Source organism: Oryctolagus cuniculus, chromosome 16 (genome assembly GCF_051225735.1).
Source record: "Oryctolagus cuniculus isolate XC-2025 breed Fujian yellow rabbit chromosome 16, ASM5122573v1, whole genome shotgun sequence".
NCBI lineage: Eukaryota > Metazoa > Chordata > Mammalia > Lagomorpha > Leporidae > Oryctolagus > Oryctolagus cuniculus.
In genome coordinates, this window is record NC_142882.1 from 70,002,357 (window position 1) to 70,026,287 (window position 23,931).

Consider the following 23,931-nt stretch of genomic DNA (forward strand, 5'->3'; position numbering starts at 1 on the left):
AACAGCAGAGTTGGTTACAAATAAGACTCAATACATCTGAGTAAGGAAATATCATTGTTAAGTGCACAGCGGTGCTTTATTCGCATGTGGTTGAAAATCCCACACCTGGCAACCGGCGCCGCGGCTCAACAGGCTAATCCTCCGCCTTGCGGCGCCGGCACACTGGGTTCTAGTCCTGGTCGGAGCGCCGGATTCTGTCCCGGTTGTCCCTCTTCCAGGCCAGCTCTCTGCTATGGCCCAGGGAGTGCAGTGGAGGATGGCTCAAGTCCTTGGGCCCTGCACCCCATGGGAGATCAGGAGAAGCACCTGGCTCCTGCCATCAGATCAGCGCAGTGCGCCGGCCGCAGTGCGCCGGCCACAGCAGCCATTGGAGGGTGAACCAACGGCAAAGGAAGACCTTTCTCTCTGTCTCTCTCTCTCTCACTGTCCACTCTGCCTGTCAAAAAAAAAAAAAAAAAAATCCCACACCTGGCAATGAACAATGCATTCACATGGGGAGAATGTGTGCCTGGATCCCCTCTTCATATGTGGGTCACAGCAGATAATGAAGCCCAGGTACAATGCACCTGAATGGCTTAGCAATTAGACCTCAAAGTAGCAGGCTCTGTGTCCACTCTAAGATTAGGCCCAATTCAGAGGAGCATCTCACAATCTCCTATTTAATTTAGTTACTAACATATTTATTTTTCCCTTTCACTATTATGAGTTTACACAGAGGCTTAAAAAGGCTAGCAGCTGTGGTATATCAAGTTGCCAATTTTTTTTTCCAAAATTAAGATATGTAGAACAGTAATATACTTACAGTGTAATTTCAAACCTAAGCTGAGCCAATTTATTCCTTAGGACAGCGCTTCCTTATGACTTCTTGTCAAATTTTAAGAAAAATTCTGAATATTTTGGTAGCCTTCAAAGTACTGTATCCCTTTGGCACTGTACCCATTAATGCCTTTATTAGGTAGGCTATATGACTAAATTAGGAGTAGGTGAACTTTACAGAAGATTTTTCCCCCTAAGACTATAAAAGCAAGAATAGCATCTGTGTGATTATTCCCACATTAAAAAATCAAATCGTATTGCTTCTTTCTAAGTGCAGCCCAAACTCCAGGCCCACTTATTGCTGAGTTTGTCATTCTCAAAGCAGGGTCTCAGCTGTCCCCATGAGTCCCCACTCTGAGCAGGGTCTCAGCTCCCCCCACGAGTCCCCGCTCTGTTAGGAACAAGACCCAGTCCTCACCTGCTCCCAGGTATCGAGGAGCATGACATCGTCTTCTGCCAAATCGCTCTGGGTGAACTCTCCTGGAACCTCTTCAATCTGCAATGCACGAAAGATTCTACACCAAGCAGGAGAGCAGCGCTTTCTCTCTTAGAGCCTACTGCTGCCTCTGCATTATTTCGGGGTGCAGTGAAACCTTGGCAGTCATTTCTAAATGCCCACCTGCCCTGCAGGTTATGTTCATATCACCCTGAGAGTGGCTGATTTGTCCCTAGGATTTGATCCTGGCACACAGCCAGACTCCAGCTTCTTTCTGATCACAGACTCAAAAGGAAACCCCCTCCTTGGGGCAGGTGTTGTGGTTCAGCTAGTTGGGCCACCTCTGGGGAGGTCTGTACCCCGTCCCACAGTGCCTGGGTTCGAGTCCTGCCTCTGCTTCCAATTCAGCCTCCTCTTAATGTGCCTGGCAGGCAGCACGTGATGACTCTGGGACGTGGACTCCTATCACTCACGTGGGACGGGGGATGGAGTTCCTGGCTCCTGGCTGTGGCCTGGCCTAGCCCTGACTGTTGCAGGCATCTGTGGAGTGAACCAAGGAATGGAAGATCTCTCTCTCTCTTTCTCTCTCTCTCTCTCTCTCCCTCTCTTCATCCTTCACTTCCTCATTCCCTCCCTCTTTCTGTCACTCTTTCAAATAGACTTCAAAAACTAATTTTTTTTTTTTAAATCTACAAACCCATTTCATTTAAACACTTTTAGGAGTGACGTATACCATCCGTCTGACCAGTGTTCTCTGTGTGTGGGAGCTAATTAGGTTTAGGTGAGGCCCTGAGACAGGGGCCCCCACGATGGGAGTGGTGGCCTTCGAAGAGCAGGAGGAGACTAGAGTGCCCTCTGCTGGCCACGTGAGGATACAGGCTGAAAGCCCAGAAGCAGAGTCTCCAACAGATCTGGGGTGGGCGTCAGCCTCTAGAACTGCAAGCAATGTTTGTTGTTTAAACCACCAAGACTATGCTACTTTTGCCACAGAAGCCTGAACTAAGACACTTATACATAGACTATAACAAAGTTATATTCTAACTTTGGTTTTAACTTTCTGGAATTTAGAGCATGAATAACTACAAAATACAACGTTCTTGTTGATTTCAGTTCATTTGTAGGCATATACATAGATTTCCCACTGTGATTTTTCCCAATGACTGTAATATCCCCTTAATATCTTTTTATTCAGCCAACACGGGGATATTTTTACTGCCCCGGGATGCTGAAGTGTAAAATGTACTGAGCTCAGAAAGGACCACTGCCCGCAGAAAGTGCCGGATTGTTAGCCTGCCCTCCCAGCTGCACGTGCATAGTCACGCGGCAATCCGAACACTGAGACAGGTGAGAAGCGGGTGGTATTTTTAAGCATGGCTTGATTTATATACTAAGTTACGAGTACTCTCAATGCTTTGCATCATCAGTCTGTGGTGTGGGGGTAGCTGAAATGAAGCCATCACAGCTAGACCCCGGTTGCAAAGGGTCCGAGCTGTGAGGGGATGCCTCTCTCGATGCTGGAAGGGCCTAACCCGCTGTTCTCGGGACACTTACGATGAACCTTCCAGTTTTGTTAGAACAGCCGTAAAGCCGAGGAGGATGGTCTTCAGCCTGGGTTTCCAGCAGTGGTGACGTCTGGTAGTCTTTTTCCCCTCCGAGAGCATCCCAAAACTCCTCTGTGGAAGACACACGGGCTTAGCGAGTGCCCATCCAGATGCATAGTGTGTTACCCTTTCCCATTAACAGATAAGTATCTCACTTTGACTTCAATGTTAACAAATTATTTAGGTATACCAGATAGCATTATCCACTTTTGCAACTGACAGAGGGATTCTTAACCCTTACAAAACCCATCCAACAGTGACTAAGACAAACACTGATTTGCAGGTGTGGCCAATGTAAATGCCGGCTAGTGTCCCGGGCCCCAGAGCACACACCTGGCTCCTCGCCTTCCTGAATCCTGGAGGCATCGCACTGGAGGACACCTGCCACGTACTCCGCACCCTTCTCCTCCTCCGAGCTGGAACCTTTTCCGATCCAGATGTAGCCGTTGTTTTGTTGCAGTTTCAGGACAAAAACGTCGTTGGAATTCAATGAACTCGCATCAACATCAACCTAGAGTATATCAGAAAAACACACAATGGTTCAAATTCTTTGCTGCTCTTTCAATATATGTATTGAAGTTAGAAGTTGCGACTGTGACAAACCATCCACAGCCTTCTGCTCTATTACAAGAAATCAGTTCGCTGCAGCAAGGGACACCAGCATGGTGTTTGAAACACTGGGGCAGGGTCTGCGTCGTTTTAATTCTCAGCTGACCTCAGAGAGTAGCACAAGGCTCTAAGAGCAAAATTAGTCAAGCACGGCTGGCGCTGTGGCGCAGCAGGTTAAGCTGCCGTCTGCAATGCCGGCATCCTATATGGGCTCCGGTTCGAGTCCTGGCTGTTCCATGTCCGATCCAGCTCTCTGCTAGGCCTGGGAACACAGTGGAAGATGGCCCAAGTCCTTGGGCCCCTGCCACCCACATAGGAGACACAGATGGAGTTCCAGGCTCCTGGCTTTGGCCTGGCCCAGCCCTGGCAAGTGTGGCTGTTTGGTGAAAGGTAAAAGAACCAGCAGATGGAAGATCTCTCTCTCTCTCTCTCTCTCTAACTCTGCTTTTCAAACAAAGAAGGTCAAACCTTTAAAACTTAGTTAAATGATAAGTGGAAAAGTAAGGAGGACAGCACGCATGGGCTGGAACCCACGACCTGGAAGAGGGCGTAGCATTCGCGAAGGACGCACATGAAGCAAGATGCTGTCTGATTCTTGTGTGGAAAAGAGATGTTTTCAAACAATCACAGGGAAATCTAAAAAAAAAAAAAATCATAAAACGTGGACTGAAGTCCAACTGAAGCAGAGGATAATACCACAGATTCCCGCAAAGGTTCCTCAGGTTTGGCTAAATGATAGCTCAAATTATGAAAGGCATTGTGCAGGGGGTTAAGAACAAACCGTGACAACGGTTTTCTTCCAATGGAGAAGCTGTGGACATCACTTGGGGTCTGCCGGTGGAATCCAGTGCTGCCCGTGTGGTTGCAGAGCCGTGACAGGGACCCGGCTGGCTGAGTGAGGCTGAAGGCAGCCCTTGGGAGCCAAGGAAAGACACGCACAGTCTCCTGCGGCTCCTGGTGATTCTGTGGCTCTGTTTCTAGAACACGCGTGACCACACACTTGTGTGCAATGACTGGGGGGCACACTGCAGGGAGAGGAAGGAGAGCCGCTCTGCAAGGCTGAGTGGGAGGAGGAAAAGATGACAGTGCCGAGGTAGTGAGGCCGGAAGTGAAGATGAGGGCAGCGGGATCGTGGTGCCCAAACAAGCTGCTTGGCTCACTGCACTGACAGCCAGGACTGCGCCAGTGGGAACGCCACAGGAAGAAAGACACAGGGCCCCGGGGTTGGTCACACTAGGGGAGGGGCTCACAGCCCTCCCAGGAGGACTGCGGCATCTGGGAGCCCGTTCAGAGGCATCTGGCAGGTGTGCTGATGGGGAGGACGGGCCGCAGGTTGGGCTTGAGGCCTTCTGATTTCTGGTCCACAGCTCTCCTTACTGATCCAGAGGACAGAGCGGGATACAGGGGGAGAAGTGGCCCAGAGATCCGTGCCCAGGCTAGCATGAGATCAGGGAGGAAGATCTAAAATGGAACCTTTATAAAGCTCTGGCCTGCAGGGGATGAAAACAGGCTCTTTATAAAAATGAGGTTGACTCATGCATTTCAGAGAGGCTGCAAGGAAATACGGCTTGCAAGCAACTGATGACGTCCCCTAGAGACGCCCACAGAGGAAGGTTCAGGACAGTGCGCTCTGGCTAGCTCCTGCACCTGAAATCACCCGAGCGCCCACAGATGAGAGCTTAACTGTCGAGTGCAGAGTAGAAAGAAACAGGATTAGACAACGGAGAATCTATGCACAGAACGTTCGGGATGAGATGAATACTTCCACTGGTGTTTAAGACACCTGCCTGAATGAAATCAGAATTAAGAGGGTCAAGACCGAGCCCTGGAACAGCCAAGCACATCCACGGCTTGCGGAGCAGGGGACCCAGCCAAGCTGCCCCACAGGGCTGGCCCGGAGGTTTGCAGGAAATCCTGGGGAGTGTGGTGTTACACTCTGTTCACCGAGGCAGGAAAGGTTGACTGTGCCAAGCCTTGGTGGGCAGTTAAGAGGAATGAGGTCAGAGAAGCAACTTTTGATGGTGGTTAAGAGGCGAGTCATTGGCCAACCAGATAAAACCGGCCTCGGTGGAGTGGTGGGAGTCAACAGCTGAACTGGAGCAGCAGCAGACAGAAGGGGCTTAGGAAAGTAGACAGTGAGTGAGCGAGGTCGACTCTCAAGGATCTGTGCTCCCAAGATGGGTGGAAAATGACGTGGTGACTGGGAATGGCTGAGGTCAAGGGCAGGAGACAGTGATGCAGTCGCACGCAGGACAGAAGAATAAGTCCACGCCGCATAAGAGAAAGACGCGTATTGCCTTCATCAGGATGAACTGACGTGGGATAAATGTATGCAAAAGACAGAATCCCAGGAAAGACCTTAGGAAAGCAAGAGAGGAGGAGATCCAGGAAAGAAGCTGGTGGTGGGCGGTGGGGGTGGGCGGGTGGAATTTGGCTTTTGAGAGAAGCTGTGTTTTTTATTCCATGTAATAAACATTTATTATTTATGGGTGTATCTCTTTATATAAGTATATTATTACTAATTTCTGGCTAATATATTGATGTTAATGCCTAAAATATTCATTATCTGTGGGGAGCAACTGGGAGCAACTCGGACTAGACTAAGTTACTGGAATTAAGACTTATTCTATGCATCTGCTCTCCCACAATATGGCGCTGGGAGAGGAGAAAACAGCTTCTACACAGCTGCCTCCAGTTCAACCAATAAACTGTAGGACCTGCTCCTGATTGGAGGAGAGCAGCGTACTCGGCGTGTGGGTAGCAGAGTTGGGATTGGTGGAAGAGGACTATAAAGGAGGAGAGAGACAACATGCATCAGGGAACATCTATCTGAAGGAACACCTGTACAGCCCCCGAGAGAGCCGGCCTGCGGTGTGCCGCTCCCCCGCGGAAGTGGGGAAAGTGGCCAGGGGGAACCACCCTTCCACGGAGGTGGAAGGGTCGGTAGCCAACCCGGGAAGAACCAGCAGCAAACCCGGGGAGGGCCGAGCAGACGAAAGAACAGCGCAGGGTCCTGTGTCGTTCCTCCACGAAGACGGGGAGCGACATAATGGTGCCGTGACTCGGATAGGAAGCCTAGGCAGGGTTTAGTGTCGTTCCTCCACGAAGAGGGGGAGCGACAATTATCTATATGTATAAATTCCTAATATAGGGCCGGCGCCGCAGCTCAATAGGCTAATCCTCCGCCTAGCGGTGCCGGCACACTGGGTTCTAGTCCCGGTCGGGGCGCCGGATTCTGTCCCGGTTGCCCTCTTCCAGGCCAGCTCTCTGCTGTGTCCCGGAGTGCAGTGGAGGATGGCCCAAGTGCTTGGGCCCTGCACCCCATGGGAGACCAGGAGAAGCACCTGGCTCCCGGCTTTGGATCAGCGCAGTGTGCTGGCCACAGCGGCCTTTGGAGGGTGAACCAACGGCAAAGGAAGGCCTTTCTCTCTGTCTCTCTCTCTCTCACTGTCCATTCTGCCTGTCAAAAATAAAAAAAAAAATTTGTTCTACTTAATATGACTGGTTTAATTCTGTAATTAATACACAGTTATTCTTAAGTGTTGAAATTTAACTGAAATGTGATCCCTGTTAAACATAAGAGTGGGGATAAGAGAGGGAAGAGATGTACAATTTGGGACATGCTCAAGCTGACTTGCCCCAAATGGTAGAGTTAGAAACATACCAGGGGACTCCAATTTAATCCCATCAAGGTGGCATGTACCAATGCCATCTCACTAGTCCAAGTGATCAATTTCTGTTCACAATTGATCATAATGAAAGGACTAAGAGTCAAAGGGAGCACATAAACAAGACTAGTGTCTGCAAATACTAACTGATAGAATAAATAAAGGGGAGAGTGATCCAACATGGGAAGCGAGATACTCAGCAGACTCATAGAATGGTGGATGTCCTAAACAGCACTCTGGCCTCAGAATCAGCCCTAAAGGCATTCCGATCTGGCTGAAAAGCCCATGAGAGTGTTTCAGGCATGGAAAGCCAAGACACTCTGGCAAAAGATCTCTGTGAGTGAGATCCCAGTGGAAAGAACAGGTCTTCAAAGAAGGAGGTACCTTTCTCTGAAGGGAGGAGAGAACCTCCACTTTGACTATGACCTTGTCTAAACAAGATAAGAGTCGGAGAACTCAAGGGGCTTCCATAGCCTTGGAAACTCATGACTGGTGCATAGGGAGATTACTGATGCCATAAACAGGAGTGTCAATTTGTAAAGTCAACAACAGGAGTCACTGTGCACTTACTCCTCATGTAGGATCTCTGTCCTTAATGTGCTGTACATTGAGGCTTAATGCTATAACGAGTACTCAAACAGTATATTTCACTGTGTTTCTATGGGGGTGCAAACTGTTGAAATCTTTACTTAATGTATACTAAACTGATCTTCTGTTAAAAAAAAAAGAAGAAGAAGAAATTAGCAATTCCCAACTTGACTCTCGCTGGGATTAAACATGACAATAGGTCTGATCTGATTTCATCATCATTTAAAAAATCATCTATTATTTTTCACTTTATGTTTCTGTGTGGGAGCAAACTGTTGAAATCTTTACTTAATGTATGCTAAACTGATCTTCTGTATATAAAGAGAATTGAAAATGAATCCTCATGTGAATGGAAGGGGAGAGGGAATGGGAAAGGGGAGGGTTGCAGGTGGGAGGGACGTTATGGGGGGGAAGCCATTGTAATCCATAATCCATACTTTGGAAATTTATATTCATTAAATAAAAGTTAAAAAAAATAAAAAATCCCTAATATAAAATATATACTAATTTTTAAATATAAATTATAGTTTTAAATTTATTTTGTACAACAAGGGGGAAAGGGAGTGTAGTACTGTACAGATTCCAACAAGCTGGTGGCATGGCAGGGGAGCAGGTGAGGTGACTCCTGTGAGAGTCTGTTCCTGTCCTCTGTGAATTCTGAATCAGTTACCTGCAGGCAGCAGGGGTGCTGCGAGCTGGAGAGGGGGAGGGGAAGGGCATGCTGGTGTGGCGAGGAGAGGTTTCTTAGCTTCAGCTGCAGGTGCAGAATTTCTGGACTGTGTGTGCTGGGCACAGTAGCCAAGGAAAAGGAGAGGGCTGTCAGAAATCAGATGACCTATTTCATAGGAGCCATAACTATCGCTAGAGGCCAAATTTAGCACAGGACCACGCGAGTGCGTGATGGAATGAGGTCAAGGAAAACTGCTGGAGGAGAGAAGGCAGAGAGATGGAGAAAGTGAGACGATGGCGGAAGTCATCAAAGAACAAGCGGGCAAGGACCAGGAGCTCCGTAGATTGCAGCACCTGAGAGTGGGGGCACAGCTGGACAAGCAGGAGATGCACCAAAGAGGCAAGGGTGGGAGAGGAGGGCAGCTGTCCAGCTCCGCACCTGTCACCACGCTGCTAAGTGGGCAGGGAGGGAAACCACGCCTTCCACGGGAAGGGGCTGTATGCAAATCTGTGCCTGCTACCCCTAATCCATCTACCCCAGCCAGGCCTTTCCAGAGAGAGCGAAAGCTGCCTCATGTCCTGGACAGCTTGTTTTGTTAATCTTAGAACTCATTTGTTTGGATTTGAAGTCACTTTAATATGAGATGCCCAGTATCTGGAGTTCAACTTTTATTCAACTGTTCTTGGGGTTTTTCTTTTTTCTCTTGTGAACAGTGGATAATTTGACTCAGGTCTGCTGGGAAGTCTACAACGAGGGCATGTGTGACTGATTGCGTAACATTACCTCCATAATTCTGGTGATAGAGGCCAGATTTCTCCGGACTTGAAAGAGGCGAACAGGGGCAGCAGGTGCCTGACCTCCTTCCTTTGATGTTCCATTCTTGTAAATAATGAGGGGCTTTTCTTTGAATAAACTCAGCAGGTGCGCAGGCTCTTTTCCTTGGGACACTCGGACCTGGGGGTGGAGGGGAGGTGAATAAAAGAAATATAATCCAGAGTGCAATAAAAGATGGCTGCATGTCTAAATGTGTTCTTATTTTTCTTTCTGCAAACAAAGGTGTGGCCTAGTGGCCAAGATGCCTGTGTCCCACACTGGACTGCCTGAATCTGATTCGGAGTTCTGGCTCCTGACTCCAGGTTCCTGCTAATGTGTAGACCCTGGGAGACAGCCATGATGGCTCAATAGGCGGGCTCCAGCCACCTCCACGGAGATGTAAATTGAGTCCCCAACTCCCAAATTCAGTCCCAGGCGAGTTCTGGTCATTGTGAGCATTTGGGAAGTGAGCCAACTGATGAGAGTTCTCTCTTGTTTTAATTCTCTTTCTTTCTCTCAAATAAATGCAGATTTAAAAAGCAAAACAAGCCAAAAATGAACAAAAAAGGCAAGAACAGAAGGAATAACAATCAACGGAAAATACAGGTTACTGATAATCAAGCCGTTTCCTTGGTGACCTAAGAACATTGTGTTACCTGCGACAGAGCATCCCTGAGTAGCTTCTTGCCAAGGGGCAGCACTGCCAAACTGCCAAGCCTTGTGCTTTCAGAAGGCAGGGGGATGTGAACTTGCTCATCAGCATCTCCGAAGGAGAAAAAGCAGAGAGCAAAGTGCTAGCATCTGCAACCTGATGTGAAAATCTCTCTGCTTTCCAGAGTATCAGCATTTCAGAGCTGGCTACAGAGGTCCTAGATTCTTATGTGTTTTGGGTCTGGCTCGAAAGCTTAAGACATTTGTGTTCAAATGCTTCAAAAAGTAAACAAAATCATACTCATTATTTCTTGACTCCCACATTTGTGAGGTGAAAATAGACTGCTATCCAAAATCAAAAGCTGGCAAACCAATTGAATATATATATTTCCTATTTTTAACTTATGTACAGAAATGGTAATAGCAGATAAGCTCAATGTAAGAAACTTACTTTTCACATAATCCAGGGACTTTTTTGGGTGAGAAAATTGAGGGAAATGGTAAATGATTTGCTGGTTTCACCTATTCACATAAAATATTGGATTAGAATTTTCTGTTTCTTTTATTAACTCCTGACCCCTTTTTATATCAACAGTTCAAATACTGTGATAGTTCCCTATTTGTTTCCCATTTTTCCTGCCCTATGCTAAAACTGGACTGTCTCTCCTACCCTGGTCTTTTTCCAGAAGCTGTGGAATGCTGATGAACATACTCTTCTATTAAGGCCTAGGGAGCCTTGAAACTAATGCACTTCATACAGATGTTTCAATTAGTAGGCACTCAAGTAGTGAGCAGTAAGTTATGAAAATGTTTTTCCAGGCACAGACCCAGAGACTGGGGTGGGAGCAGGAGAGCATAGCATTTCACATACACGGAGAAAACTTCAGCCAACATAAGAAAAACCACTGATGAAAGCCCATCCCCTACTGTGAAAACAGAATGAGAGAATGAAAGTGTAAGTTAAAAACATCTCAATAATGTTAATTTGCTCGGCAAAGGAAATGTAAAGAACAGCTATTACAAGACTTTAGATTTTTATGCGTTATTGTACATTATTGCCATCTAGTGATAAAACTAAAAATTACCACTTCACTTTTTAACTTTTGAGTCAAGTAACAATTCATGGGATTTCATTAATTGGGTATATTGAACATTCCTTTATGAAATATGTGTGAAGTGAGTACATATCTACAAGTTCTGAATAATTTGATGAGGAATACTTTAAATATCAACTAAATGGCACAGATGACGTCGGCTTGCTGGAAATATTTCATTCAGGAAATGAACATAATATTTCATGGGGAGATAGTTGAGTGCATTTAAAGAACTCAATCATCTGGTTAATTTGATAATTCATGATTGATGGGTGAAAGCATAAAAACCATAGAGCACACTTTCACATTGAGAGCTAACTTGCATGATGAATCTATCACCAAGGGCCAGAGTAGAAAGCTAGCCTGGGCTCCTCAGCCTACAGGTGTACGTTCTAAAGCATCTGACTGCCCTCTAGCCCGTGCAATTCTCCACTTATAAAGATCAGGGAAAAAAGAAAAACGAAAAACAAAGAAAACAGAAAAATGCATATGCTATGTACAAGTAAAGCCTTCACATATTTGACAGGAGGCATGAGGGACTTTGACACAAGCACATAAAGGTGATGTTTAAGGCGTTTGTATCAGAAATTGTACTGGTGGCCGGCGCCGCGGCTCACTTGGCTAATCCTCCGCCTGTGGCGCCGGCACCCCTGGTTCTAGTCCCGGTTGGGGCGCCGGATTCTGTCCCAGTTGCTCCTCTTCCAGTCCAGCTCTCTGCTGTGGCCTGGGAAGGCAGTGGAGGATGGCCCAAGTCCTTGGGCCCTGCACCCCATGGGAGACCAGGAGGAAACACCTGGCTCCTAGCTTTGGATTGGTGCAGCGGCGGCTGTAGCGGCTCTTTGGGGGGTGAACCAACGGAAAAAGAAGAGCTTTCTCTCTCTCTCTCTCCCTCTCTCTCTCTGTCTAACTCTGCCTGTCAAAAAAAAAAAAAAAAAAAAAGAAGAAGAAGAAGAAGAAGAAGAAGTTGTACTGGCTGAATGATTTTTTAAAAAAAACATTTCATTTATTTATTTATTTGGCAGAGAGACTGAGAGTAAGGGAGGGAGACGGGAGAGAGGGGAGGTGGGAGAGAGAATGAATCAGAATCCCATCCATGGGACTTCCTAAATGCCTGGGGCCAGGCCTGAAACCAGGAGCCAGAACTCAGCCCAGGTCTCCCACGTTGGGGGCAGGAACCCACCTACTCTGAGCCATCACCTGCTGGGAGGAAGATGTAGCCTGGAGCTGGGCCAGGAGTGAAACACAGGCACTCTGGGCCAGGACAGGGACATCCCAGCAGGAATCCCAACTGCTAGGCCAAACGCCCGCCCCATGCTTTCAGTTTGAACTGTGATCTGGAATTCACTTTCCCAGCACATAGGAATACAAGTCTTACCACAAATGGCCAGCAAACACACCCAGGTGGTAAGGGGAGCAGCAAGTGAGCACACACACACACACACACGCACACACACACACACACAGAGACCTCACGGCAGCTTTGGGCTTCAGGGACGAGGACCAAGCAGTGCCACTGCTGGGATGAAAGAGATGGCAGACACACTGGGGGCAGTTTCCCTGCGGTCTGTGCTGCCCTTGCACAGCAAGGAATTCCACAAAACCCGAAAACGTGCGTGATTACTAATAAGGGCCTGAAACAAGCAGCAGGTGCTCCACAAACATCTAGGATGAGGAGCAGTGGAGCTGAGCGAGGACGAGGGAAGGCTGCAGCCCGCTGCCCACAGCCTGCGAGGCGCAGGAGCGGAGCCCGGACTACACAGGGAGGGCGCCTGGCATTCCAGCTTCTCCAAGGAACAAATCAGCCCCTTACCCCTGCCTGCCCCTCCCAGTGTGTCCACGGCAACAGTCCATGTGTATTCACATGGAACTGTCCTTTAGAACGGGCTTCAGTCATTCCTAACAAGTCACAGTTTGCATTTGCAGCGCTACCCAGCGAATCCATCTCTCTCTCCTCCCTCACATCACCCTCTCTAGTCCCATCCTCTTCTCTCTTCCTCCTCTCCCCTTCATTCCTCCTCCATGATTTCCCCTGCCTTCCTCTTCCCTACTCTTCCCCTCTACCTCCCTCCTCTCCCCTCCCTTCTCCCTCTGCTTTCTCTTCCCTCCCTTTTCCTCCCATTTCCGTCCTCATTCTCCTCCTCCACTTCCCCCTCCCTTGTGGGTGTTGGGGTTTCTGTCAAGATTCTGGTATCCAAACCAGGGTCCATGCTTTCTTGTCAAGGTTTACTTCCGTTTGCAAATCCTAGCTTCGGCACTGCTGACTTGAGAGTGTGCACAAAGCTGCTCCACTCTTTCACCCACTGGAATAAGCAATCTGGGCTTATTCCGTACCACTGCCTTTATTTCTTACTGCTGATATGACATGATTTCAGAGGCTTAAGATGGAAAAATGCTGCTATGTTATTCTCAAGGTGAGAAGTCCTCCGTAGGTTCCCAGGCTAATTTAATCCTGGGCTAAATCTGGGGCAATGCTTTGGTCACTAGGCCAAAATCCTGGAACACCTCCAGCAGTGGCTCCACTGTCTTGCCTCTTCCAGCCTCTGCAAGCTGCCCATGCTCCCTGCTGGGGACCTTGCCCATCATCAAAGCCCACAACAGCCAGAGGAGTCCTGTTCACACCACACCCCTACAGCTCTTCCTGTTTTACCTGTAAGGACCCTGTGATGACATTGGGCTGCCCAGCGAGCCCAGACAGCCTCTCTACTTGAAGATCTGCTCATGAGCAACCTTGATTCCATCTGCAATCTCATCCTCCTTTGCCTTGTAACATAACACACTCGCAGGTTCTGAGGAGCAGGCCATGAACTTCTTGGGGGCACTGCTCTGCCTGCCACGTCTGTTTAATAACAACTACAAATGGTAACACAGGAAGAACATTGATTATAATCAATGCCAAGTGACTGTCACTGACGCATGGTGTGACACCGACTGGAAGATTCTTTGGGACTCTTAAATATGTTAGTAGCTATTTTAAGTTTATTTAAGAGGCAGAGAGATGGCTCCCATCTAGTGGTTTATTTCTAAAATGCCCTCAATGGCTGAGCCTGAGCCGGGTCTGAAGCTGGGAGCCGGCGATTCAATCCAGCTCTTGCAGGAACCCCAGCTACTTGAGCCACCACTTGTGCCTCCCAGGGTCAGCATTAGCAGGAAGCTGGCGGCAGGAGCAAGAGCCAGGAATCCAACCCAGGCTCTCTAACATGGGATGTAGGTGTCTCAACCTCCGGGCCAAACGCCCAACTCTGTAATAGGTTTTCGCTTCATTTATGTTCACTCCTTTTCCAGAATCTGAGAAAAGTAGTATGGCATAAGAGTGGGAATATTCAAATTGCAAAATGAAAAAACAATATTCAGAAAATGTCAAATTCCCATTGCAACTTTAGAGGGAAGCTTTAGCGAGGCACTGCAATAGCAAAACTTTCATGTGTGGGTTTTGGGATAAAAATATTCCAACCTGCACAGCCTGTCCTCCAAGGGAACGATCCAACTGAACAGTCAGGAACGCAGATGTTGTCAGCTCGTCTCTCGTGGCATTTGCTCCCTGCCTAGAGGAATCACAGTAAAATACATTTGCTTGTATTTAACTTGGAAGAACTTCTCATATAGGCTTTTTTAAAATTATTTATTTATTTGAGAGGCAGAGACATGGAGAAAGAGAGACACAGAAAGAAAGCTTCCGTCTACTAGTTTACTCCCCAAATGTCTGCAAGGGCCAGGGTTGGACATGGCTGGAGTTGCAGCCCAGATTGCAATCCAGGTCTCTCACTTGGTGGGGGCAGGAACCCAATTTCTTGAGCAATTACCACTGCCTCCCAGAGTCTGCATTAGCAGGAAGCTGGAGTCAGGAGTTAGAGCCAAAATATGAACCAGGAAGTCTGATAATGGGACATGGGTGTCTTAACCACTAGGCTAACTATTTGTTTTTCGTGTAGGTTTTCAAGCAGAGGCCTGAGTTACTGTGAAAGATCAAGAAGAAAACAACTGCTTCAACAAGACATGAGCAGTCAAAGCTATTGTTCTTTTGAAAGCACTAACACTTAGCCATGACCTGTCCTGTGTATTTTCTAGAGCTATGTATGGCTGGCATTTTCATCTTCATTTTAAAGGAAGTAGGCGTTAGCTCCTTATATAACTTAGCTAAGGAACCAGTTCTGGCTGATTTCAAGGTAGAGCTCCCTATTTTTGGGAAATCATCTCCATAGTGAAAATACCCATCTGAGTGTGAGAGGTAGAGACAAACCTACTGGCTGGAGATTGGAAGCATTTTATCTGTGTAAGAATATTTGATGAGCACAGAGCCAAATATTAGAATCCAGAAAAGTAAAAAAAAAATCATCTAAAACAGGACACAGAAAGGCTTCATTTTGTCATCCTTTCAATTCTGTGGGAATTAGAGCTGCAACCAGAGGCTAAGCCATCTGGACCCACCTGAGGGTCAATAAATAAATGTGTCCTGTTCATTAGGGACTCCTTTGTCCAGGGTAGCTCATGGCTATAACTAGTATCACTTTGACCTGTGGAGCAACCTTTGATAGATCTCTCTGATCCAGGAATCTGTCGGCAGAAAAAAAAGTCAACCAAAACAAAACTACCCCAATAGCCTCAGAATTCAGTGAGCATTATTTGTTTTTAGCCAACATTTCCCATCTCTCTCTGATTCAGGGTTAGCAGCAGGAACACTAAACTTTAAAATAGATTTTAAAGTTAACTATGTTTTCTTCTGAAACCTTGATACTAAGCTGTTCCATACTCAGAACAGATTAAAATAACCTACCCTTCTGGGCTGCACACACACACACACACATGCACACAGAGGAGGGTACATGCTGTAATTATCTCAGAATGTGTGACTGGACCAGAATAGGCCAATGATTGGTGTAAAAATGTTCTATAGAGGAGCCAGGGCTGTAGTACAGTGGTCAAGCTACTGCATGCAGTGCCAGCATCCCATGTGGATGCCGGTTCGAGTCCCAGTTGCTCCACTTCTGATCCAGCTTTCCGCTATGAACCTGGGAAAGCCAGTCTTCAATAGATTCTATTTTCTAAATGCCTCTTAATGCATCGTTACCATGTTTATGGAAGATTGTGTAGTTCCACAAACCATGTAACATGAATAAACTTACATACTTAACATTTAATGATTTTAAATGCCAAAGATACAAAAAAGAATTAAGTATCTCTTGGGGATGGTGCTGTGGCGCAGTGAGTTAATGCCCTGGCCTGAAGTGCTGGCATCCCATATGGGCGCCGGTTCTGGTCCTGGCTGCTCCTCTTCCGATCCAGCTCTCTGCTATGGCCTGGGAAAGCAGTAGAAGATGGCCCAACTCCTTGGGCCCCTGTACCCGCATAAGAGACCCAGAAGAAGCTCCTGGCTCCTGGCTTCGAATTGGCACAGCTCTGGCTGTTGTGGTCAATTGGGGAGTGAACCAGCAGATGGAAGACCTCGCTTTCTCTCTCTCTCTCTCTCTCTCTCTCTCTCTTTCTCTCTCTACCTCTCCTCTCTCTGTGTAACTCTGACTTTCAAATAAAGAAATAAATCGTAAAAAAAGAATTAAGTATCTCGATATCTGAAAAACATATAGATTCTCATCATAGAAAGATTCAACACTTAAAAACGGAGGAAGATAACTAAACTACTGAGCCTCCAGTCTCCTCCTAGAGATGGTAACTGTCAACAGTGTGGTCTTCCTTCCCCCGTGAATTGCTCATGATGGGGCTGAACTTGTCCTCAACAAATGGGCCACTGCCCACACAGCACCTGGACTAGAAACCTGGGGTCACCCTCAACTTTGTCATCTTCTCTGCTCCCCAGAGCCAGTCTCTGCAATGCCAACTCTTTATCAGGTTGCAAACTTGTCCATTCCTTTCCATCCTCATTGTCACATTATTCAGCCAGACTGCTGTGAGAAATTCCCAATGGTCCCTCTCCCTCATTACGACAATGATGTACATTAGGCCTTGGGAGTCCCACCACCCAAGATTCTGATGTGTTTACTGCAGGGTGAAAGCTTTTGGAGATAAGAAAAATCGTGCAGGTTATTATAGACTGCGCAGCTAGTGTTTAGGACCCTGCCTAAGGCGGTACCTGCCAGTCATTCAAGTGTGTGTGAATCACTGTGTTGGTATTTTTTTTTTTTTTTTGACAGGCAGAGTGGACAGTGAGAGAGAGAGACAGAGAGAAAGGTCTTCTTTTTGCCATTGGTTCACCCTCCAATGGCCGCTGTGGCCGGCACACTGCGCTGATCCGATGGCGGGAGCCAGGTACTTATCCTGGTCTCCCATGGGGTGCAGGGCCCAAGCACCTGGGCCATCCTCCACTGCACTGGCCATAGCAGAGAGCTGGCCTGGAAGAGGGGCAACCGGGACAGAATCCGGCGCCCCGACCGGGACTAGAACCTGGTGTGCTGGCGCCGCTAGGCGGAGGATTAGCCTAGTGAGCCGCGGCGCCGGCCACACTGTGTGGTCTTGTTAAAGGGAAGATGGCCTTAGTGGGCCCAGGGTGGGGCCTGAGTGTATCTCTAACAAGCTCCCAAGAGGTATCAAGGTCTCTGGATGCTGGACCACCCTTTGGGTACCAAATTGTCTTCTTCAGCTTGGTTGGGCTCAAGGCACTGGGCATTTCAGTGTCCAGATTGTGGGGATGGATGTGCCTCTGTTACCGACCTGATTACAGGTACACTTGACACATATACTGTAGACTGTCATGTTCTTATAAGCAGAAGCAGGATCCTTCCCTGCCTTGTGCCTACCACACACAGATCTCAGCTTTAAGATCTTTTCTGAGAGCCTGTTTTTTCCAGTGCTCTCAGCAATATTCTATTTCTCTTGATCTCATACAATAAATGGAGAATGCCAGAATACATCATTTGTTGCAGGATTCCTAGCCCTTGAGATGGGCCAGTGTAGTAGATGCACTTAAATGACTCCGCTGAACACTGGTCCTTCCTCCTTGGGCAAGGCTGTTGTTATGCTGATTCTAAGTAAATCTAAACTTTAGTTACAAATCAAATCATTACACCAAACCATGTGAGATAGGGATCCAAGTGTTCTGGAATATTTTCTCTATTATTGTGAATTTCAAAGGGATAAAGAGTAAGGACCCATCCATTTGATGTCTCTGGTGCAGGCAATGGAATCACAAATTATATCCCTGCAGGTTTTTTTTTTTACTTTACTGCAACTTTGCAGCTCCAGTCAATACGGACCTCAGTGATAACATAAGATGAGACTGTACCCAATCCTGGCCACTGGAGCATTAGTCTGCACAAAAGGTGAGACATTTAACTACTTGTTCACCAAGAGAACTCTACTATTTAGGACATCTAAACTTTTTTCCTGGACTATAGAGGGAAAACTTTAATATCTGCTTGTGGAGAGCAGGTACAAAATATAGTAAAAATAATGTCAAAAACACTATATGAATGCTACACGAATCTCACCCATCCTGCATGGAATTTATTATTTTGGAAAAAACTCTGGCTTTGTCAAACTTGAGCTCTTGTGAAGGCGGTGAACTTACCATGTGTAGATAATCTGTCCTCTGGGGTAAGTGTATAGGATAATGTAGCAGTCACCGCCGTAGAATTCACCATATGAATCTGGATCCACTTGAACCCTACCATTGCTTTCTACACGCCAAATCTGACAGGGATGGGATATATAGACAAAGGTTAAAATCTGATTTATCTAACAATATTTCTCATAGCTTTAAATAATCTTTGATTTAGACTGATCATTAAACAACTTCAAATTATTTTTCTATTTAGTTTATAAATCATTTACAGGGAAGACATTTTTATCAATTTGGCAAGTTCTTATGTTGACTTTTTAAGTGCTTATATTTCTTTTTGCTTCTTCTGCAGTATTTACCTCAGTCTGGCCTGTAGCTTAATAAATGCCTATTATTTGATCAATCTATGAAAATAACATGACACTTGAGAGGAATAATGAATTTAATATTATGCTCAGGAATATATTCCTTAACAATACAGGAAAGGTTTTTCACCAGTTGTGAAATAATATATGTATTTTTCCCTCTCCCTGTGTGATAAGATATGAACCTATTCTTTTCCCAGCTGAGAGCTGGTAACTGTGATCAAATAACAAAGACGATGCAACTGTCTGAATGTCTGTGAAATCCTACCCCCAACATAATGGCATTAGGAAGTGAGGTTTGGGAGGTTATGAGGGTGGAGCCCACATGAATAGGATTAGTGCCCTTATAAAAGGGGCCCAGAGAGTTCTCTGGTTCCTTGTCTACCTTATAAGGACACAAGAAAAAGTCAGCCGTCCATGACCTAGGAAGCAGGTCCCCATTAAACACCAAACCTATCAAACCCCAACCTTAGCCTTCCCAGCCTCGAGAACTGTGAGAAATAAATGTTGCTTAAGCCCCCCACTATGGTTTTATGCTGTAAAGTAGGTAAATACCTCCACTTCCCCAGAACCATCATCGACCATGTTATGCTGGGCAGCCATCTGTGGAGAACTATGCAACTGTGAGGCATCAAACGGAATTTGTTCTATGCGGGCCACCTTCTCTGTGACATACACTTTCCCAAAGCCATCACTCTGGTCTTTGTCTTTCCAGTCCTTAAAGAATTGCTTGAAAATTGGTGTTTCTCCTCCTTCTGGAAGAACCTGAATCTGAAATTTAAAACAGTAGTAGCAAACAGGAAGAAAAGAGATTGAGGTAAAACATGACTAGTAGAGGAAGAACTAAGTAAATAAGAAGATTGTCTTGGTTTCTGCAATTGCAGATGTGAGTTTAGACACCAGGAAGCTAAGATAATCCAGCTCTGCTTTTCTTATAACTGAAGTCATTGCCATAGAATTTGAATAAGATCAAGGTTAAGAATAAGGTTCTTTCATCTGTTACCACAGCAGAAAAGTGAATTTGTCTGTCTTTCTACATTAGGTTCACCACGGAACTTGACCTGGGAGAAATTATCTCATGGTGTTACTTAAGTCAGGACACAAAAATGAGAAACACACGTGGGGCTGGCTGGGAGATTCAGAAAGGAAAAGAGTAACTCGCCAGTGTCTAAGCTGATCTTGATGATGGCAAATATTATCTGAGTGTTGGCCCACATCTGCATAGCTTGCTCTAAGGAATGACTGACAAGTGCTTAGTCAGCTCTGGCTGATCCTGTTGAATTGAAGGCTGTGGAGGAAGTGAGTGTGCTCTTTTCCTCGTCTGGCAGCCCTATGGCAGCCCTATGTTGGCTGATCTCAGTTTCTGCAAAAATTCCATCCCCCAACAGTTACAGTGGGAAGGACACGTGACGTGACTGCGCACTGGAGAAGGACTCCACGTGGTTGTGATACTTTGAACCCAGTCCTTTCAGGAGTTTTGTGGGGTGTCAGGCACTCCCACGTTTTAAATGCCTTTCTGTCCAGCTCATTTTTATGCATACTTGGGTATTTCTGGGATAATTCATTTGCTCAAGGAATTCTTCAGCTGTCTTCATTGCAGCCCTCCTCTCCTGGGGGTTGGCATCTTTACCTGAAATACAAGGTAAATCAAAGAATTCTAGAAAGGGAGATATGATAGGATTAAGAGACATTTATGTATCAAAACTGAAGTTATAGTTTAATGTAAATATTACACTGACAGAACGTCAACATTTTCCTATTATGGTAGCACTGTGCTGTAGCAGGTAGAGCTGCTGACTGAGACTCCATTTGGGCACTGGTTTGTATCCCTGCTGCTCCACTTCTGCTTCAGCTCTCTGTTAATGTTCCTGGGAAAGCAGTAGAAGATGGCCCAAGTCCTTGGGCCCCTGATTCCACATGTGAGACCCAGATGAAGCTCCTGGCTCCTGGCTTCAACCTGTCATAGCCCCAGCTGTTGCAGCTATCTGGGGAGTGAACCAGCAGATGGAAGATGAGTCTCTCTCTCTCTCTCTTTCTCTCTAACTCTGACTTTCAAATAAACAAATCATCTTTTAAAAAAGTTCCTATTATGTTAGATACATATAACAACACAGTAATGAATGATATCTATTAAAAATCATTTTCAAAATGTTTTACATAACACAACCCCTGGTAAATGATGCTAGTAGGACGGAAATAGCTGAATTTTGTGTGAGATACTCACAGAACAAATCTGAAAAGGTAGAGTTTTTATTTGTGCTTTGAGATGCAGAAGTAGAGAGAGGGAGAGAGAGAGAGGGAGGAAGAGAGAGAGAGAAGGGAGGAGAGGGAGATAGAGAGGAGAGAGCGCGCTCCCACCCATTGGTTCACTTCCCAAATGTCTGTGGTGGCAAGGGAAGGGCTCGGCCAAGGCTGGGCTGCAGCCAAGCTGGGGCCAGAGCTGAAGCTGAGCATTGAGCCCAGGTACTCCAGTATGACATGCGGGCGTCTCAACTGCTGGGCTAAACACCGACCTCAGGTAGCCTTTCTCTTTTTTAAATCTTCAAAGATATTTTCTCTACCCTTCTGAGGAAATATCTATACGCTGGAAATGTATACTCTCTACTATATATTGGAAATGCAGCAACAATGCCAATGGCATCCTTACCTTTCCATACAAAAATCTGTTTTGCAGCACCATGGTCCAAAATGAAGCATTCTTCAGAAAGCAGCATCGCCATGGAAAAGGGGTTTTCTTCAGCCACCACAGTCACTTTCATGGCTCCACTCGCATCTGAAACCTGATGTGAAAACCGTGAACGCCATGGTTTGCTTTGGGATGATTCAAATATTCAAAAATTAGATCGTGGTAATGTTTGCACAACTCTGTACATGTAATAAAAAACTACTGAAGTGCACACTTCAAACTCATGAGTTTTATGATATGCAAATTGTATCTCAATAAAGCGACCAAACAACCAAGCGGACCAAAAAAGTCCATGAACCTAAAGATATCCCAAAAGATTTTATCTTTTAAAGCCCTTTGGGGGAAAAGGGCCAATAATAAAACCTTAATTTCAACACCCTGCTCTAACATCAGAAAATAACAGTAATTGTCATAATGGTTAAGGTTTAGAGATGCTGGCATATGCAAAGCACTATGCAATGAACAGATGATTTTTTCATTGACATTTTAAAGTAATCTTTTCAAGTGTATATTAATCTTTTTTAAGAAAGATTTTATTTATTTATTGGAGAGAGAGAGAGTTACAGACAGAGAGAAGGAGAGAAAGAAAGGTCTTCCATCTGCTGGTTCACTCCCCAGATGGCTGCAATGGCTGGAACTGGGCTGATCCAAAGCCAGGAGCTTCTTCTGGGTCTCCCACATGGGCGCAAGGCCCAAGCATTTGGGCCATCTTCCATTGCTTTTCTGGGTTATAGCAGAGAGCTGGATCAGAAGAGGAGCAGCTGGGACTTGAACTGGTGCTGGGATGCCGGCACCGAAGGGAGAGGCTTAGCCCACTACACCACAGTGCTAGCCCCCAAGTACACATCAATCTTACACTCATTGTACACACACAAAAAGCTGAAACTTCATAAATATGCATATTAGTACATGAAAAAAATTTTCTAGGCAAAACTGAACTCAGGACTCTGACAGGAAAACATGATCTAAAGATGAAGCCAAGGGCGTCACTGGGAATCCCTTTTTAAGGTCTCAGATAGTTCCGAGCCAAAGGCCCAGACTCCTTCTGTCAGAATAAAGGTCCTTAGCATTATTTGCAAACCCACTGGCACAGCACCTTTGGCAGGTGGAGGTCTGGGATGCTGATAAATTCCATACCCTGCACAGACAGCCCATGATCTCAGGGCTGAGGAACTGCATCAGAACACACGAACAGCAGGTGAAGCCACTGCCTGTGACACCGGCATCCCACGTGGGCACTGGTTCGGGTCCCAGCTGCCCCACTTCCAGTCCAGCTCCCTGCTAATGACCTGAGGAAAGCAGTGGAAGATGGTCCCAGTGATTGGGCCGCTGCCACCCACATGGGAGACCTGGATGAAGCTCCTGGCTCTTACCTTTGGCCTGGCCCAGCCATGGCCATCATGGTTATCTGGGGAGTGAACCAGCAGATGGAAGATATTTATCTCTCTCTCTCTCTCTCTCTTTCTCTCTCTCTCTCTCTCTCTCTCTCTCTGTAGCTCTGACTTTGAAATAAATAAATCTTTGGGGAAACAAAAGGAATATATATATATAAACCCAAAAGACAGAAATGATATCTGTTTATTCAGTCTCTATCTCTCCAAAAAAGATCTGAGATACCGACATTGACGTTTCTGCCCCATTTGCTTCAGAACGCTGTTTGTACACAAAGCACACTTCAGAATTTCTTGAACTGAAGAAGTGGTAAATGTTGGCAAACAAGATTGACAAGAATTCTATGGCAATGCAAAGAGCTGCAGTCCCAGGTGCCATTTCCAGAACAGCCATTAACAAACCACATCAGCTTCCCAAGTCATATTCCTTCTCAGCTTCAACTACTCACCCTTGCGAAAATCCAAGGATTTAACTAAATGACACAAACAATGCCAATGCCTACTATGGGGAATATGAAGTCAGAACACACAGCAAGTAGAAGAAAATAGGTAAGTGTAATAAAGACAGTAATGTCTGCATGACACATTTTGTAAAAGCTGAAGACTAAGGATGCAGCAGGTCAGCATTCACTGTGTGCCTCCACGTGATGGGCACACAGTAAGGAAGGCATTGATAAATTCCAGGTTACGCCTATAGAATGTTTCCTTTGAAGGTTCTTCAAGTTACATACACTTTGTAAAATATCAAAGTAAATTTATTCCGTCACACTTGGAAATGACTACAGGACATTTCTTACAAAGTTTATAAGTGGTCTTGTCACACTGAAACGATATTAATGTTAGTTTAGAATTCACTGATTTTCCAAAGTCAGCTTGTGGGCTGCTATGAAATTCTCTGGGCACTTGTTAAGTACCCAGATCCCAGGGCCCGCCCTCCATCAGTGGTGCTGTTTTTCAGCGCCAGGGTAGAGTTCGCACTGGGTATTCTTAACAAAGCAACCCAGGTGATTCTGCTTCGCAGCCTTCTTTGGCAACC

At 46.1% G+C, this 23,931-nt stretch overlaps 1 protein-coding gene across 1 annotated transcript in view; it reads right to left on the reverse strand.

Moving 5' to 3' along the window:
• Window positions 1-23,931, reverse strand: part of SCIN (scinderin) — a 69,621-nt gene that overhangs the window by 2,545 nt on the left and 43,145 nt on the right. Inside the window, exons 6-14 of the mRNA XM_002713774.6 lie at window positions 21,466-21,598; window positions 20,360-20,448; window positions 19,374-19,589; window positions 18,463-18,584; window positions 14,398-14,488; window positions 9,172-9,342; window positions 3,187-3,364; window positions 2,804-2,925; window positions 1,235-1,312 (exon numbers count right to left, since the gene is read on the reverse strand). Coding sequence (XP_002713820.3) covers window positions 1,235-1,312; window positions 2,804-2,925; window positions 3,187-3,364; window positions 9,172-9,342; window positions 14,398-14,488; window positions 18,463-18,584; window positions 19,374-19,589; window positions 20,360-20,448; window positions 21,466-21,598 — 1,200 coding nt within the window. The remainder of the gene's footprint in view (window positions 1-1,234; window positions 1,313-2,803; window positions 2,926-3,186; window positions 3,365-9,171; window positions 9,343-14,397; window positions 14,489-18,462; window positions 18,585-19,373; window positions 19,590-20,359; window positions 20,449-21,465; window positions 21,599-23,931) is intronic.